At 34.1% G+C, this 12,376-nt stretch overlaps 2 protein-coding genes across 3 annotated transcripts; one reads left to right on the forward strand and one right to left on the reverse strand.

The window, feature by feature from the left end:
- Positions 1-873: 873 nt before the first annotated feature.
- LOC144437782 (GPI alpha-1,4-mannosyltransferase I, stabilizing subunit-like) lies at positions 874-7,009 on the forward strand. Its single transcript, XM_078126802.1, has 6 exons — positions 874-1,059; positions 1,673-1,769; positions 2,734-2,878; positions 3,536-3,755; positions 4,930-5,039; positions 5,300-7,009. Exons 1-6 carry the CDS (start codon positions 948-950, stop codon positions 5,459-5,461), a joined length of 846 nt encoding a protein of 281 aa, XP_077982928.1. The 5' UTR covers positions 874-947; the 3' UTR covers positions 5,462-7,009.
- A 278-nt stretch (positions 7,010-7,287) lies between these two features.
- LOC144437832 (U6 snRNA phosphodiesterase 1-like) lies at positions 7,288-11,117 on the reverse strand. 2 transcript variants are annotated; one of them, XM_078126860.1, is made up of 6 exons: positions 10,854-11,117; positions 10,455-10,507; positions 9,114-9,348; positions 8,725-8,830; positions 8,453-8,536; positions 7,288-7,915 (listed from the first exon to the last, which is right to left on the reverse strand). In XM_078126860.1, the coding sequence occupies exons 1-6, from the start codon at positions 11,027-11,029 to the stop codon at positions 7,808-7,810; spliced, it is 762 nt and encodes a 253-aa protein (XP_077982986.1). In that variant the 5' UTR covers positions 11,030-11,117; the 3' UTR covers positions 7,288-7,807. The 2 variants fall into 2 exon arrangements, with proteins under 2 accessions (XP_077982986.1, XP_077982985.1); XM_078126859.1 differs by having other exon boundaries at positions 10,350-10,507.
- Positions 11,118-12,376: the final 1,259 nt, after the last annotated feature.

Here is a 12,376-nt window from a genome sequence, read left to right on the forward strand (position 1 = left end):
CTTGTTGTTGTTCTTGTTGTTCTTGTAAAAAAATGTTGTTCTTGTAAAAAAATCTAATGAATAATACATTTTCAGTTTTAACAAATATTTTCAAACTTTGTAAACTTTTTACTTCAGGAAAATACCCACAATCTATTACAGTGACTTTTTTTCAATAAATAAATTTTAAATATTAGTAATATATGTATGTGTTTGATATGTTTATGTTGTGAGGAGATGTGTAGCACAATATTAATAATATATGTATTTGTACCTTGAAGGTAGGTGTAAAAAGTGTGAATGACGTGTGCAAATGACAGCATCAGCCAATCAGGAGTCAGTATCTATTACAGCATCAGCCAATCAGGAGTCAGTATCTATTACATGTTTGATATTTTATGTGATGATGAGATGTGTATTATATACTGTGGGTTCATTTAGGCAAGGATATGACATTTGTTTAGGGTGTGTAAAGGGGTAAGGGGGGGGGGGGGTTGCCTCCACCCCTACCCCGTAAATTCACCATAAATTCTATAAATCATTGGTTTAGTTTAGTTTCTTGGAAAATAAAATGCTAATAATGTGAAAATCAAAGTTGATAAATTACACATTTAAAGAAACTGCATTCCATAAAGAATCATGAATATTTGGGAAAATAATCTCTAGGCTAGACCTACTAAAAGTAGTTATGACTAGCCAGGTTAATAAGACAAGACAAAGCTTCAAACGGTTTGTATTTTTATATCTTTTACACTTGCTTTTAGTACTTGAGAATGGATAATATAATCTTGGCCTTGAATACTAATTTCCATGGAAATTGGAATTTAGATTATTACTTTCGACTGTTGAGGGCGTCTTGTGAAAATAATTTATTCATTACATGTATTCAATATGGCTGCGCCCATGGGCTCTTGAAAGGGAAGTATATGTGTAGTCTGCTACAGTGCTAGGCTGTTGGTGAAGATAACATGGGTATCGACGCCTTACTTCTGGCATGTATAGCTCTGGTATGCAGTCCTGTATGCGGTGATAGCATACAGGTCAACATGCCCGAAGAACTCGCGGGAAGATTACAGTCCGGTAAGAATTACATGAACAAATGTGCGGCTTTTCGATGACACAACTGTGCTGATATTGATAGAGCAGACGCTTTAAAAATACGGGAATTTATTCTGTTCTATAAAAGTTCTATGGACAATGAAGAGGTAATCGTGTCCCGTCATTACAGAATGGTAGACCTATCCACAAGTTCTATATTGATCAAGTAATTCCGCAGAGTTGAAGCTCTGCAGCAGATATCATTATCACACGCTCATCCCAGACACTATAGTACTACTACTACTAGTACTAGCTCTGGATGTGCTATGAGGTTCGACACGTCGTCCCTCTGTGGAAACCACGTAGCGTATACATGCAGAGCTATCCATGACGTGTCTAACCTCATAGCGTCCCAAAGACAATATATTCAGCCTTCATCGTTTGAGCAGCAACAGATGAAAGGATCAAAAGGAACTTTTAAAGTCTTGCCAAAATAAATTAAATTTCAAGTTGAATTTAATTAAATTTAATTTCAACAACAGATGCCAAGACAGTTTTGTTGTTATGTTTGTCATATTTTGTCATATTATTTTGAAGTACATTAAAATACCAAATGTTTAACTTCAAATATAATCTTCGTTTATTATTATTAAAGTCGATAGAGAAGTTTCTTCAGAAGATGTTACCAAAACTTATTGCCTTGACAACAAGGTTACCATACATCGATCAGCTAAAAATAAAGGCTTCCACAGGTACGTAATGGGCATCAATTTTTTCTCTCACTTCACTTCACTTCACTTCACTTCACTTCACTTCATTTAATTTCAATAAGTTTGTAAAGGATAGTCAGATTAGTCAACAGGGGAATATTAAAGATGTGTTAGGAGAGTAATGTGATGGTGCTAAGAATTGTGGTGTCCAAAGTCAGATTAGTATAAAACAGGGCATAAATAAGTTAAAATGTGTTGTACTATGATATAGTGCTAAGAATTGTGGTGTCCAAAGTCAGATTAGTAAACAGGGGCATAAATAAGTTAAGATGTGTTGTACTATGATATAGTGCTAATAATTGTGGTGCCCTAAGTCTACAAACAGTGGAATAAAGAGATGTGTTGTGATAGTGCTAAGCAGTGTACTAAGTCCTACAAACAGTGAAATTGATGTGTTGTGCTCATGCAGTGGTGCTAAGAATTGTGGTGTCCTAAAGTCAGATACTGTGAAGTTGAATTGTGACATTACTAAGGATTGCGGTGTCCTTAGTCTACATATGGACTTGTCAATGTCATAGTATGATTCTATAAAATATTGGAAATAACATGCCATATGTCAGTGATAACTCAAGACTTTGCAGCCATTTTCAAAAAGAAGCATTCAAGAGAAGCATCTTAGAGGGACACTCCCAACTTAGGGTTAAAATGAGGGTTCTATTTTGTTTTTTATTACTCTGTGTTTGAGTGTATGTGTTGAAATGAAAGTTATATTGGCCAATTGTTATTTAAAAATAGAAATGGCCAAACCAGTTTTACATGTTTATAATTGTCTGCCGGTTTTTTTTAAATACCTGTACTACTAGTGCTTTAGTACCAAGAGTGAGTATTCATAGATAGTGGAGGGGGTATGGATTATTGTACAATGTAAGTACTATTGAATTCAAGTACAGATTGACCATTCTAACTGTCAGTAAGTTACCATTGTTAAATTTGATTTCCATTACAGAGATGTGATAACAGACATAGAAGTGAACCTCAAGTCTGCACCAGACACTGTGTTCTGTGAAATACTTCAATGGCAAACTCTACCTAGTTCTATTTACATAGATACCTATCAAATGAAATCAAGACATCAACACAACAATACAAAGGTAAGAATGTCATACTAGAAAGAAAACCCTTCAGTTTTGTTACTTATTAGAATATTGCCATAAAACCATACAGCAGTAAACAGGCTACCTCATTTGGTACTCTTCATTAGAATTGCCAAAAACACATATTAACCAACTCAAGCAACAATGCCAACCCAAACTCTAAAAGTGTGTTTTCCATGGCTTTCTTCATGAAGAGTAAATGTTCATCCTATGATGCCAATGATGAAGGGGAGATAGGATAGGGAGTGTGGGGTTAAGGTAGTCTGGATGCCAACCTCGTTTCTAACTAAACCACATCTGGTCAAAGTCCCTCAATCAGCACATAAAGTTCATCCAATCAGTGAACCCCAACTGCTATAGTGATGTAAACAGTGTATAAGTAGCATCCTGAGCTGACAAATAAACCCTATTTGGAAATTACATAATTGCCCCAATAAACACTAACTTTATGGAGGACTGTGTAATTGGTAAGAATTTTGTGATTGATTAACAAAGACATGATGTTAATGACTGTGTGGGTGGCTGTGGATATTAGAATCACATGAAATATACCATGTCATAGTTATTTACACTGTACAGCACACTTTTTAATGATATCCATGTGTCAAAGTACTTCACATTAAATACATTGTACATAATTTCTATTCCCTGTAGGTTTTAATATTTGAAGACATAGACACTGAAAAGCCATCCTATCTTTCACCAAGCCACACTATAGCTGTGTATTCTAAGTTATATAATAAAGGTGATGATGTCTTATCAAGTCAAACAGTTTTACCAATTCACTTACGATACCAACAGCCATCTGAAATAGACGATGTACAGTATACAGCTACAACATTACCACTTCCATTTCTACTTCTTCATTGCAAAGGTTGGTAATACCCACGTGATGTCACCCAAATTGTGTTAGTATTAGTATGTTTCATAGATTGGTAATACCACGTGCTGTCACCCAAATTGTGTTACTATTAGTATGTTTCATAGATTGGTAATACCCATGTGATATCCCCCAAATTATGTTAGTATGTTTCATAGATTGGTAACCCCACACATAGTATAGTTGTTACATATGGTCACCCTGTAAGCTCAATGACAAATCATGAACAAAAGTTGTTCATGTAAATGAGTAAACCCCTAACTGTTAGAATGATGTAAACGTAGCATCCTGATATGGCAAATGTACCATATTTGGATATTACTTAACTGCTCTCAAACAAACACTAACATATTATTGGGTAGAATTCTGTGATTGATTAATAAAGATGTGATGTTAATGACTGTGTAGGTGGCTTTGGTTACATTTGAAATTTCATCTTAGAACCTCATTGAGCTAGACGAAAAGAGAGATCTTGAGATCAGTGAATGGATAGAACTAGACTACCCCACACAACTTAATACTTCATTGTTGTTGTTTTTATATTGACCTCTTCTCTGTATTGTCATTGTTTGTTCTCTCACCATCCAGATATTATACTGTAACAATTGTCCCTGGATATCAATGCAGTATGAAACAACAGTTACATGTATTATTGATGCAATTCAATACATCAAACCTGGGCAATAATTTTCCATGTCATGTACTGGCACACTTTGTCCAAATGGCATGGTTATCGATATCCATTCCCTTAATGAATTGGCTTTGTTAATTTCTTCACTAATTTTCACCTTTTTGCAAACAAAATAATATTTCACTGCCAAAGTGGTGATTGAAATACAAGCCAAAATGTTCAAGGTAGTAGTGACCTATGGGTTATGTCACTTCTTGTCTCTGATTTGACATGACAAGGGCCGTTTAATAGCTCATCAGTGTTTTCCTTGGCTGAATGAAGACAAATATAGGCAATAATACATTATTACCGTCTGCTTAGATTGAGTTGATTGTTTAAAACCAATGAGGTTTATGTAATTTCTGTCACATGACGTAAAGTGACTTCAATACTTGACATGTTTTGATTTTATAATATTAACTATTATATTTCAAGTTGCAACAGAATGAATGTAAAAGAAAGATTTCAACTAAAAAGTAATTTTCTTTTCTTTTTCAGGTGATGTAAACCAAGACTCAAACACAACTGACTGTGGTGCATTGTATGAAACTAGGTGTTCAGTGACAGATCACAAACGTTGCCAATGGCAACTACTGACTTACAATACCGTAAGTATAAGAATTCTTCATTGATGGTGAAAGTCAGTGTGCCCTCATAGGTGTACTTACATGTTAGTTTCTCAGTTAATGACATCATATATATATTCATTTTATTGCCAGAAATAGGAATATATAAATACAGTATACTAATGATAAATGAGTACATAACACCAGGAAAAGTGGATAACAGGATATAGAAACTAACAGTGTCAAACCCCATGTAGAAATTTTACCTTTTCAAAATGTATTATGTGTTTTCCTAACTACAGGAGGATGGTCCACTTACATTCCAAGTACCAATTGGAAACCAACAAGACACATTAGTTGTAACAGTAGTTACCATGGCAACAACACTCTTTGGATGTTTGGTGTTGGTTGTTTCTATGCTAATGTCTCCAAAATCTACTACCAAGCTCCCACATCAGGATTAGCAGAGAAAACACCCATTGAACTACAATTTAGAGGATTAAAGTTTTCTTGTAGTAAGACAACAGAAGTGCTACATATACTTTGGCTGTCCATTCATACAATCAAATTGATAGATTGACTGAAAGAAGTGAATGGGGATCACCATCTTGTATTCAAAAAAACAACCATCTTTTATTCCTACGGTGTATGGTGGCCATTTTGGATTCTAAAGTCTTAAGATTAGTTTGACCTCTACTTCAAAAACTTCCTAAGTTTCCCCTAATTTTAAGTGGTATTTGCATGGCAGTGCAATATCAAAACATTATTGCATAATGTATGCAAATGACGGTGCAATTGTTCCTTGCATTCAAAATCATGTGATCTGATCATCACAAAGTATGATTTTTACAGATATTTGCTATTTATGATAATATATGTAAAAAAAAAGAAAAAGAACTCCATACCATATCAATGCCAGTGTGGGTACTCAGGGGTATTTGCATGCATGCACAGTTTTCTGCTGCACTTTATTTGCTATGCTCATGAAAGTATGGCCACAGAGAACACTACAAGTGCTCATGCAAATACCCTGAGTACATCACACTTACAATTACGTGTCATGGGGCTCTCATATTCTCATAAGTCAGAGTACATATTTCAACTGTTGCAATGAAAAATAATAACAACTTAGGGAGCATTAATTAGTATTGCTGTAACCAAGACAGTCATTCATGAAGAAACTTGACAAATGAAATGACAGAAATTAAAAAGTGAAAACAAAATGTAGACATGGATATTTTGTCAGCCATGTTAATCAAACTATCAGTAATATTGCCAGATGGGAGTTTAGGTATGAAAGGGATAACTTTACAACTTCATTTGATCATATACACACAAATTGTGTTCTATATTTGACATTAATGGCTCAGATTGGTGCACAAATGATCATGTCACCTGCTGCAGGAAAATACAGGGTTTTCCTTTTTCTAGCCATAATTTTTTTTGTAAAAAATAAAGAATTTCAGTGTAAAATGTTTGCTGCTTCTTTGAGTTCTTTCCTCACGTGACGGATACATACAGAGTACAAAACTCATTAGAATTGTTTTTACAAAGAATTTAGCAGTTTTCAGTTTCATTTGTATTTTATATGTTTTTAGACATGATCATGGAATAACTTCCTTTTGAAAAATAAAACATGGGGGCATCGAACTGCCTACTATCCACAATCGGCATACCGCCACCTCGTGGTCAGCTCTAACTATGGTTTGTCATTTTGATGAGAATCGTCGACAAAGACAGATCAGAAGCTCAATGGTAAAAAGTTTGAACTGCTTGAATGTGTTATAACATTTGTAAATCATTTGATCTGAAAAATAAAACAGATGGGGGCATCGAACTTCCTAATATCCACATCGGCATACCGCCACCTAGTGGTCAGCTCTAACTATGGTTTGTCATTTTGATGAGAATCGTCGACAAAGACAGATCAGAAGCTCAATGGTAAAAACTTTTAACTGCTTGAATGTGTTATAACGTTTGTAAATTATTTGATCTACCAAGCTGATGAACATGTTAGAAAAACTACATTTTGGTTATTAGTCTGCAACTTTATGTTTCTTGTTGGTTACTTTTTGTTTCAGATTTAAAATATAGTTTATATTATCATAAGCCATTGAGTGTGTCTGTGTCTGTCTGTCTGTGTGTGGCTGTCTGTGTGTGTGTCTGGCTGTGTCTCTGTCTGTCTGTGTGTGTGTGTGGGGGGGGGCTATAAAGAAAAAAGAAGAATTTAAAGAAAGAATACAATATTATTGTTCTATGTTCAATCCTGACAAATATGAGATCTTAAAGGTACAACTCTACCCATGCAGTAAATGATTTTATTCTTGTCATTATTTTCATCAGTAAAGTAACTTTAATGTTTCAGTTTAGTAATAGTTTTGCCTTGAGAGCTGTCATATCATCGTGTCCTGCTAAAATGATGTCAACTTTTTATTTTGATTGTAAGAGCATTAAAGTCTTTGTCACTGCTAAATTGCTAAATAGTCCCTGATAGAAGTCTTTCTGAAGTGAGCAACAGATTTGCCTCGAGAGCTGTCATCTCATCTTGTCCTGCTGGAATCATGTCAGCTATTATTCTTTTCATTGTAACAGTGTTCAGCATCTATGTCACTGGTTAGTACTCCCTGACAAAGTCACTCTGTGATGAGACACAGATTTGCTTTGGATATGTTTGCTAGAAGTCATGACATCTATTTCTTCACCTGGACTATTAGAGATATCAATACAGAATAACTATATTCCACTTCTATTGACTCATCTTGACACTATTTCCTGATATTATGAGTCGGTTAAAAATTACACAACTGGGGTCATCTCAACCAAAATGAAAAATGTTTGTTGCCAGTTTTACAGCGTAGTTCCTTTGCATTAAGTTTCCTGTAGGCTGGACATCGACACATGAAATCATCAAATGTTTTCTGAAATGAAGAAAGAAGGTTTGGTTAATATTGTCAAGATTTGATATTTCTCATTTGAATGAATTTCATGAAAATACTATTATAAAGTATCATATCATTCACTCTCAATCTTGGGAACAACTCCAAAGCAAGATAATTGTTCAAAATATTCACAAGGTATGTTTACCAGGGTACAGGTTTGTATGTATTTCATACAATGTCCAAGTATGGTATAGTTGAAACACAAACACAAATGAATTTGAGGACGAGTCAATCACCAGAAAACTTCTTGAAAATGTTCCTTAGGTTAGTTACGTCTCAGGTTACGTATGGTACTATACATTGTATTAAGCCACCTTGGAGTAAAGCAAACAAACACAACATCTTAGTGTATCCTACTGATCAGAACAAACATTGCTGCAAGTAAAATAAATGTAAGAATTGAATATCACAATTTCAATATCATGATTAACAATATATTAATTTAGGAAATTTTGCAATTTCCACTTCATTCATTTCCTGATCTATGATTATTGGAATGACAAATACAATGTTTACCTGTAATGATATCATCAGATTACTTTTAACCTTTGACCTGATGTCACCGACACACCACAGAATGCTGATATGGAATGATGGATCCTGTAATGATAACAATTATAGTATGAAGTTACCATAGAAACATAACTATAACTGATAGCAACCATGAAAAAAAGATTGAAGAAGTTAAAAATATCGAAAAATGTTCAATTTTTAAGATGCAAGATTTAGAATGTCAAAAATAGAACTAATTTATGGTTCACGCAGGTGAAAATGATAGATTTGCTTACCTCATAAAACTTAGGGAGTCTGAATTCACCCAGGCTCTGGTCAATTTCAGTTGTCAATGATAATAAATTATCATGCCCTGCTGAAATCTTCAAACCAAGGAAAGATCTATGAATTTGGTAAAAAAAAATCAATCTGTGTCTATTTAAAGTGGCCATACAGATGAGAAATAAAAAAACAGGTAAAAAAGTTTGTTAGTGTATGTACAGGAAGTGTAAATACACTGGGTAAACATATTCCCATTCAAGTATTTTAGGCATATTGGGGTAGAAGTCTGTACTCTGTAGTCTGGATACTAACTGTGGTTTCTAACCACAATAAATCACAACAATACTGTATAGGAACTAGACTAAGTACTCTGCAACAACAGAAAATATCACAAATTACATACCTTGTTTTCTCCTCATTTGTATAGAATTCTGGAGTTTCAAATGTCAATGTAAATGACGGCCAATTACTCAACCTCTGTCTTACAGAGTCAATAAATGAATCAATCCAATGATGGCGAAGAATAACTGTCCTAGACAAACTTATATGGAAGTCTTCTACTGTTTGCATATCCAGATTTGAAGGCACTACTTGTAGGAGTGAGGAAATCAGCTGATGGAACTTTTCATCAGGATTATCTACAAGAAAATTTACATATATGAAAACATGGGTGTTGTGTATTAATTGTGGATATATTCCACACAACTCAATGTAAAGTAATCATTTAGCACCATACACATTTAATAGTGTAATAGACTTTGAAAGTAGGTTGTCGTTCTACTTCGGATCTTAAACTATCAAGTGTTACCAAACAGTCAGTTACACAGGAAGGGACGACAAATCTCACAGCATACAGCAAAGACTCTAGCACAACAGCTTTTCACTGGGAAGGAAACTTGATTTATTATTCCACCTGAAGTCAAATTTTCTAATATTTCACATGAAAACACAAGTATTTAAAACTAATAAGAATCTCTAACATCTCCAAAGATAACATGCTACTTACTGGATAGTTGTCATTACTAGTCTAGTTCCTATACAGTATCTTTACTATAACGTCCACTCACACTGTGGTTTTAATAGTACAACACTAGTTGGCATCCAGGCTATGTCATGGCACAATTACTCTAAGTATTATGATTGGATCCACATATAAAAATATGTACATCTGCTACAGAGTTGATAATATACAGGTACTAACTTTTGGTATGTTTGTCAAGACATACCCTGTGATGACACACCAAGGTGTTGTTTAAATACAGTTCCTGTGTATCCAGGGATTGACTACTTGATCTCTCTAAGCATTCATTAAACTTCTGATATTTTGTAACATTTTTGAAATACACATGATTTAAATTCCTAGGTAACTACACCTACTTCATACTTCATCACAATTAGACATCAGTGATAATGAAAATCAAACAAACAAAAAGTTTCAACTAACAGCAAATGACATTTCTTCAACTAATATTGATGTTTTTGTTTACCTATAAATTGTTATAACAGTTTTATTTGGAGAATCATTGCTAACTTGTCTGTGTTAATATCAAGGAGGACTACCTTGAAACTATCTGTCATGAGTGATTGAATAGTGAAACATTGATTGCAGTAGTTGACAGAAATAGATCACAAAGCTTACATGGTATGTACACATATGTTGCCCAATTTCCTGCTTCATGGGCAAAAGAACGAATTCTTCCTTTGTGTTCATTGTCATCATCATTTGATGATTTTCTATCAGTACCTGTATCACTGAACATATCAAGTATCCCTGATGGTAAAGGTAGGCTCTCACACCTGTAGATATAATAACAAGATGTTACTAACATTATTAGATACTAACATAATGATGGACAAACATTCAATAAAAAAAAATTAACAAAGTTTAATACTTCTAAAGTACCATATTTGTTGTTGCTGCTGCTGTTGTTGTTGTTGTTGTTGTTGTTGTTGTTGTTGTTGTTGTTGTTGTTTGAAAGTGAGTCTTTTAAATATTGTTATATCATCATCCAAATTTGACCCTTGTGGGTGATTCTTATTGTAAACCATATCTAAAGTGAAAGACAGGTGATTTGATGTTGTGTGATCTCTTATTGATTCTTTCATTTTTATATATCATCATCTCGGGATGAAGCAAGCATACCTGTTGGATACTTTAACCTTTTGGGATTTACATGCGTTATTATCATCTTTGCTACAGGATACCTTCCTCTTTCTTCCATGTTTCATTTCTTTTATCTCGTCATTTTCGGAATCTGAGCTACTAGAATCGCTGCTGCTACCGTAAGCACACTGTACTATGCTCAATGCATTATTCATATCAGACACTGTTCTAAGTATACATCACTTCACGATCTATACAAATACTGAGTTTTATAATCCATTTCCAACGAAACATCGATTCGGTCTTCTTTCGTTTTGTTTTGACAGTCGCTTACAGTCAAAGGTCAAAATGTAACTCCCTAAGTTTATAAATATCTTTTTCATACGTTCTCTTTACGATATTGCAATTCTCTTTTTCTCCAAATTGATACAACATTGTGCATAGAACTGTCTTTTTCATTTTCAGATCCTGAGTTCATCAGATTTAATCATTACTGTTATGTTTAGTTTGTGTTCGTACAATAATTGTATAAAGTTAGAGGGTCTGAATGGGGTGGCGCCTTTCTTGATTTTAAATTCGTGCGCATGATATATATAGGTGAGTGACCGATCTTTTCCTGGAACTAGTGTGTGGGGCAACAGTGTATACAATGAGCATTTTAAACGCTGTTACATTTGACATAAGACATTCCATGTTATAACAGCTTAGCAGTAAACACGCGGACTTATGCTTACCAACGATGTAAGTAGAAAAATTTATTTTTTCCCCCTCATTTTATCGTGATGGTGATCGGTCATTCATGTGTTCCATTGCAGACGGTGGTGCACTCATTTCGGAGAAGGAAGGGACGACGTACTCGTCTGCAAGCGCAAGCAGGACTACAGTAGTAGTGTTTACATAGCAATGGCGTATTTAAATTCATACCAAAACACATAAAGTGAAAGCTTAATAATTCTGTGGCATGAATTTTATATGAAGTGAGTGCAAATGTATTATACAGACTAGGCGAAGAGATTTCTGCATATTTATGAAAATATGAAAATTAAAAAAATGTGTGTAGAATACAGCAATGGGGATAAATTTTCCATCAAATCTCAACTTATTATTATTATTATTTGTATAGAGAATTGTTACTAGTATGTCTTTTATGTTAATCATTCGATTTGTATTAATTCAGATTTTTTCCCATCACATTTCTAAAATCAACATACAAATTTACATGTAATACAAGTATACTGTTATACCGGAATGGAGGGCCGGGCCCCGGGTGTGTTTAATGCAGCTTTCATTTGTTATAATCCCCCAATAGTGATATTTATAACGTCACCTGTGTTCTTCATGACCTAAGCCAATGTGCACAGACTGACATAACAGTTTCTTTTTATTATTTAGACAGAAAAAAAATTGTCATGACTCGATCATGATATTTCCCCGGTAAAACAGAAACTAAGTTTAAACTGAATTGTTCCGTAAATGTCATTCATTTATTTATTATTTTATTTTATTTTATTTTATTTTATTTATTTATTGTTTGGATTAGGCTCGAGGCTCATATTTAAAAA

The sequence above is a fragment of the Glandiceps talaboti genome, chromosome 7 (assembly GCF_964340395.1).
Source record: "Glandiceps talaboti chromosome 7, keGlaTala1.1, whole genome shotgun sequence".
NCBI classification, from domain to species: domain Eukaryota; kingdom Metazoa; phylum Hemichordata; class Enteropneusta; family Spengelidae; genus Glandiceps; species Glandiceps talaboti.

Bases quoted from the DNA above. Each gene is read 5' to 3' on its own strand.
- LOC144437832 (XM_078126859.1), bottom strand. From the start codon at position 11,029: ATGAATAATGCATTGAGCATAGTACAGTGTGCTTACGGTAGCAGCAGC. The intron at 9,349-10,349 runs GTAAGCTTTGTG...ATTTTCTTGTAG, and splicing joins AACATATGTGTACATACCAT to ATAATCCTGATGAAAAGTTC. The intron at 7,916-8,452 runs GTAAACATTGTA...TCTTCATTTCAG, and splicing joins ATCTGATGATATCATTACAG to AAAACATTTGATGATTTCAT.
- LOC144437782 (XM_078126802.1), top strand. From the start codon at position 948: ATGGGTATCGACGCCTTACTTCTGGCATGTATAGCTCTGGTATGCAGT. The intron at 1,060-1,672 runs GTAAGAATTACA...TTATTATTAAAG, and splicing joins CGCGGGAAGATTACAGTCCG to TCGATAGAGAAGTTTCTTCA. The intron at 1,770-2,733 runs GTACGTAATGGG...TTTCCATTACAG, and splicing joins AAAAATAAAGGCTTCCACAG to AGATGTGATAACAGACATAG.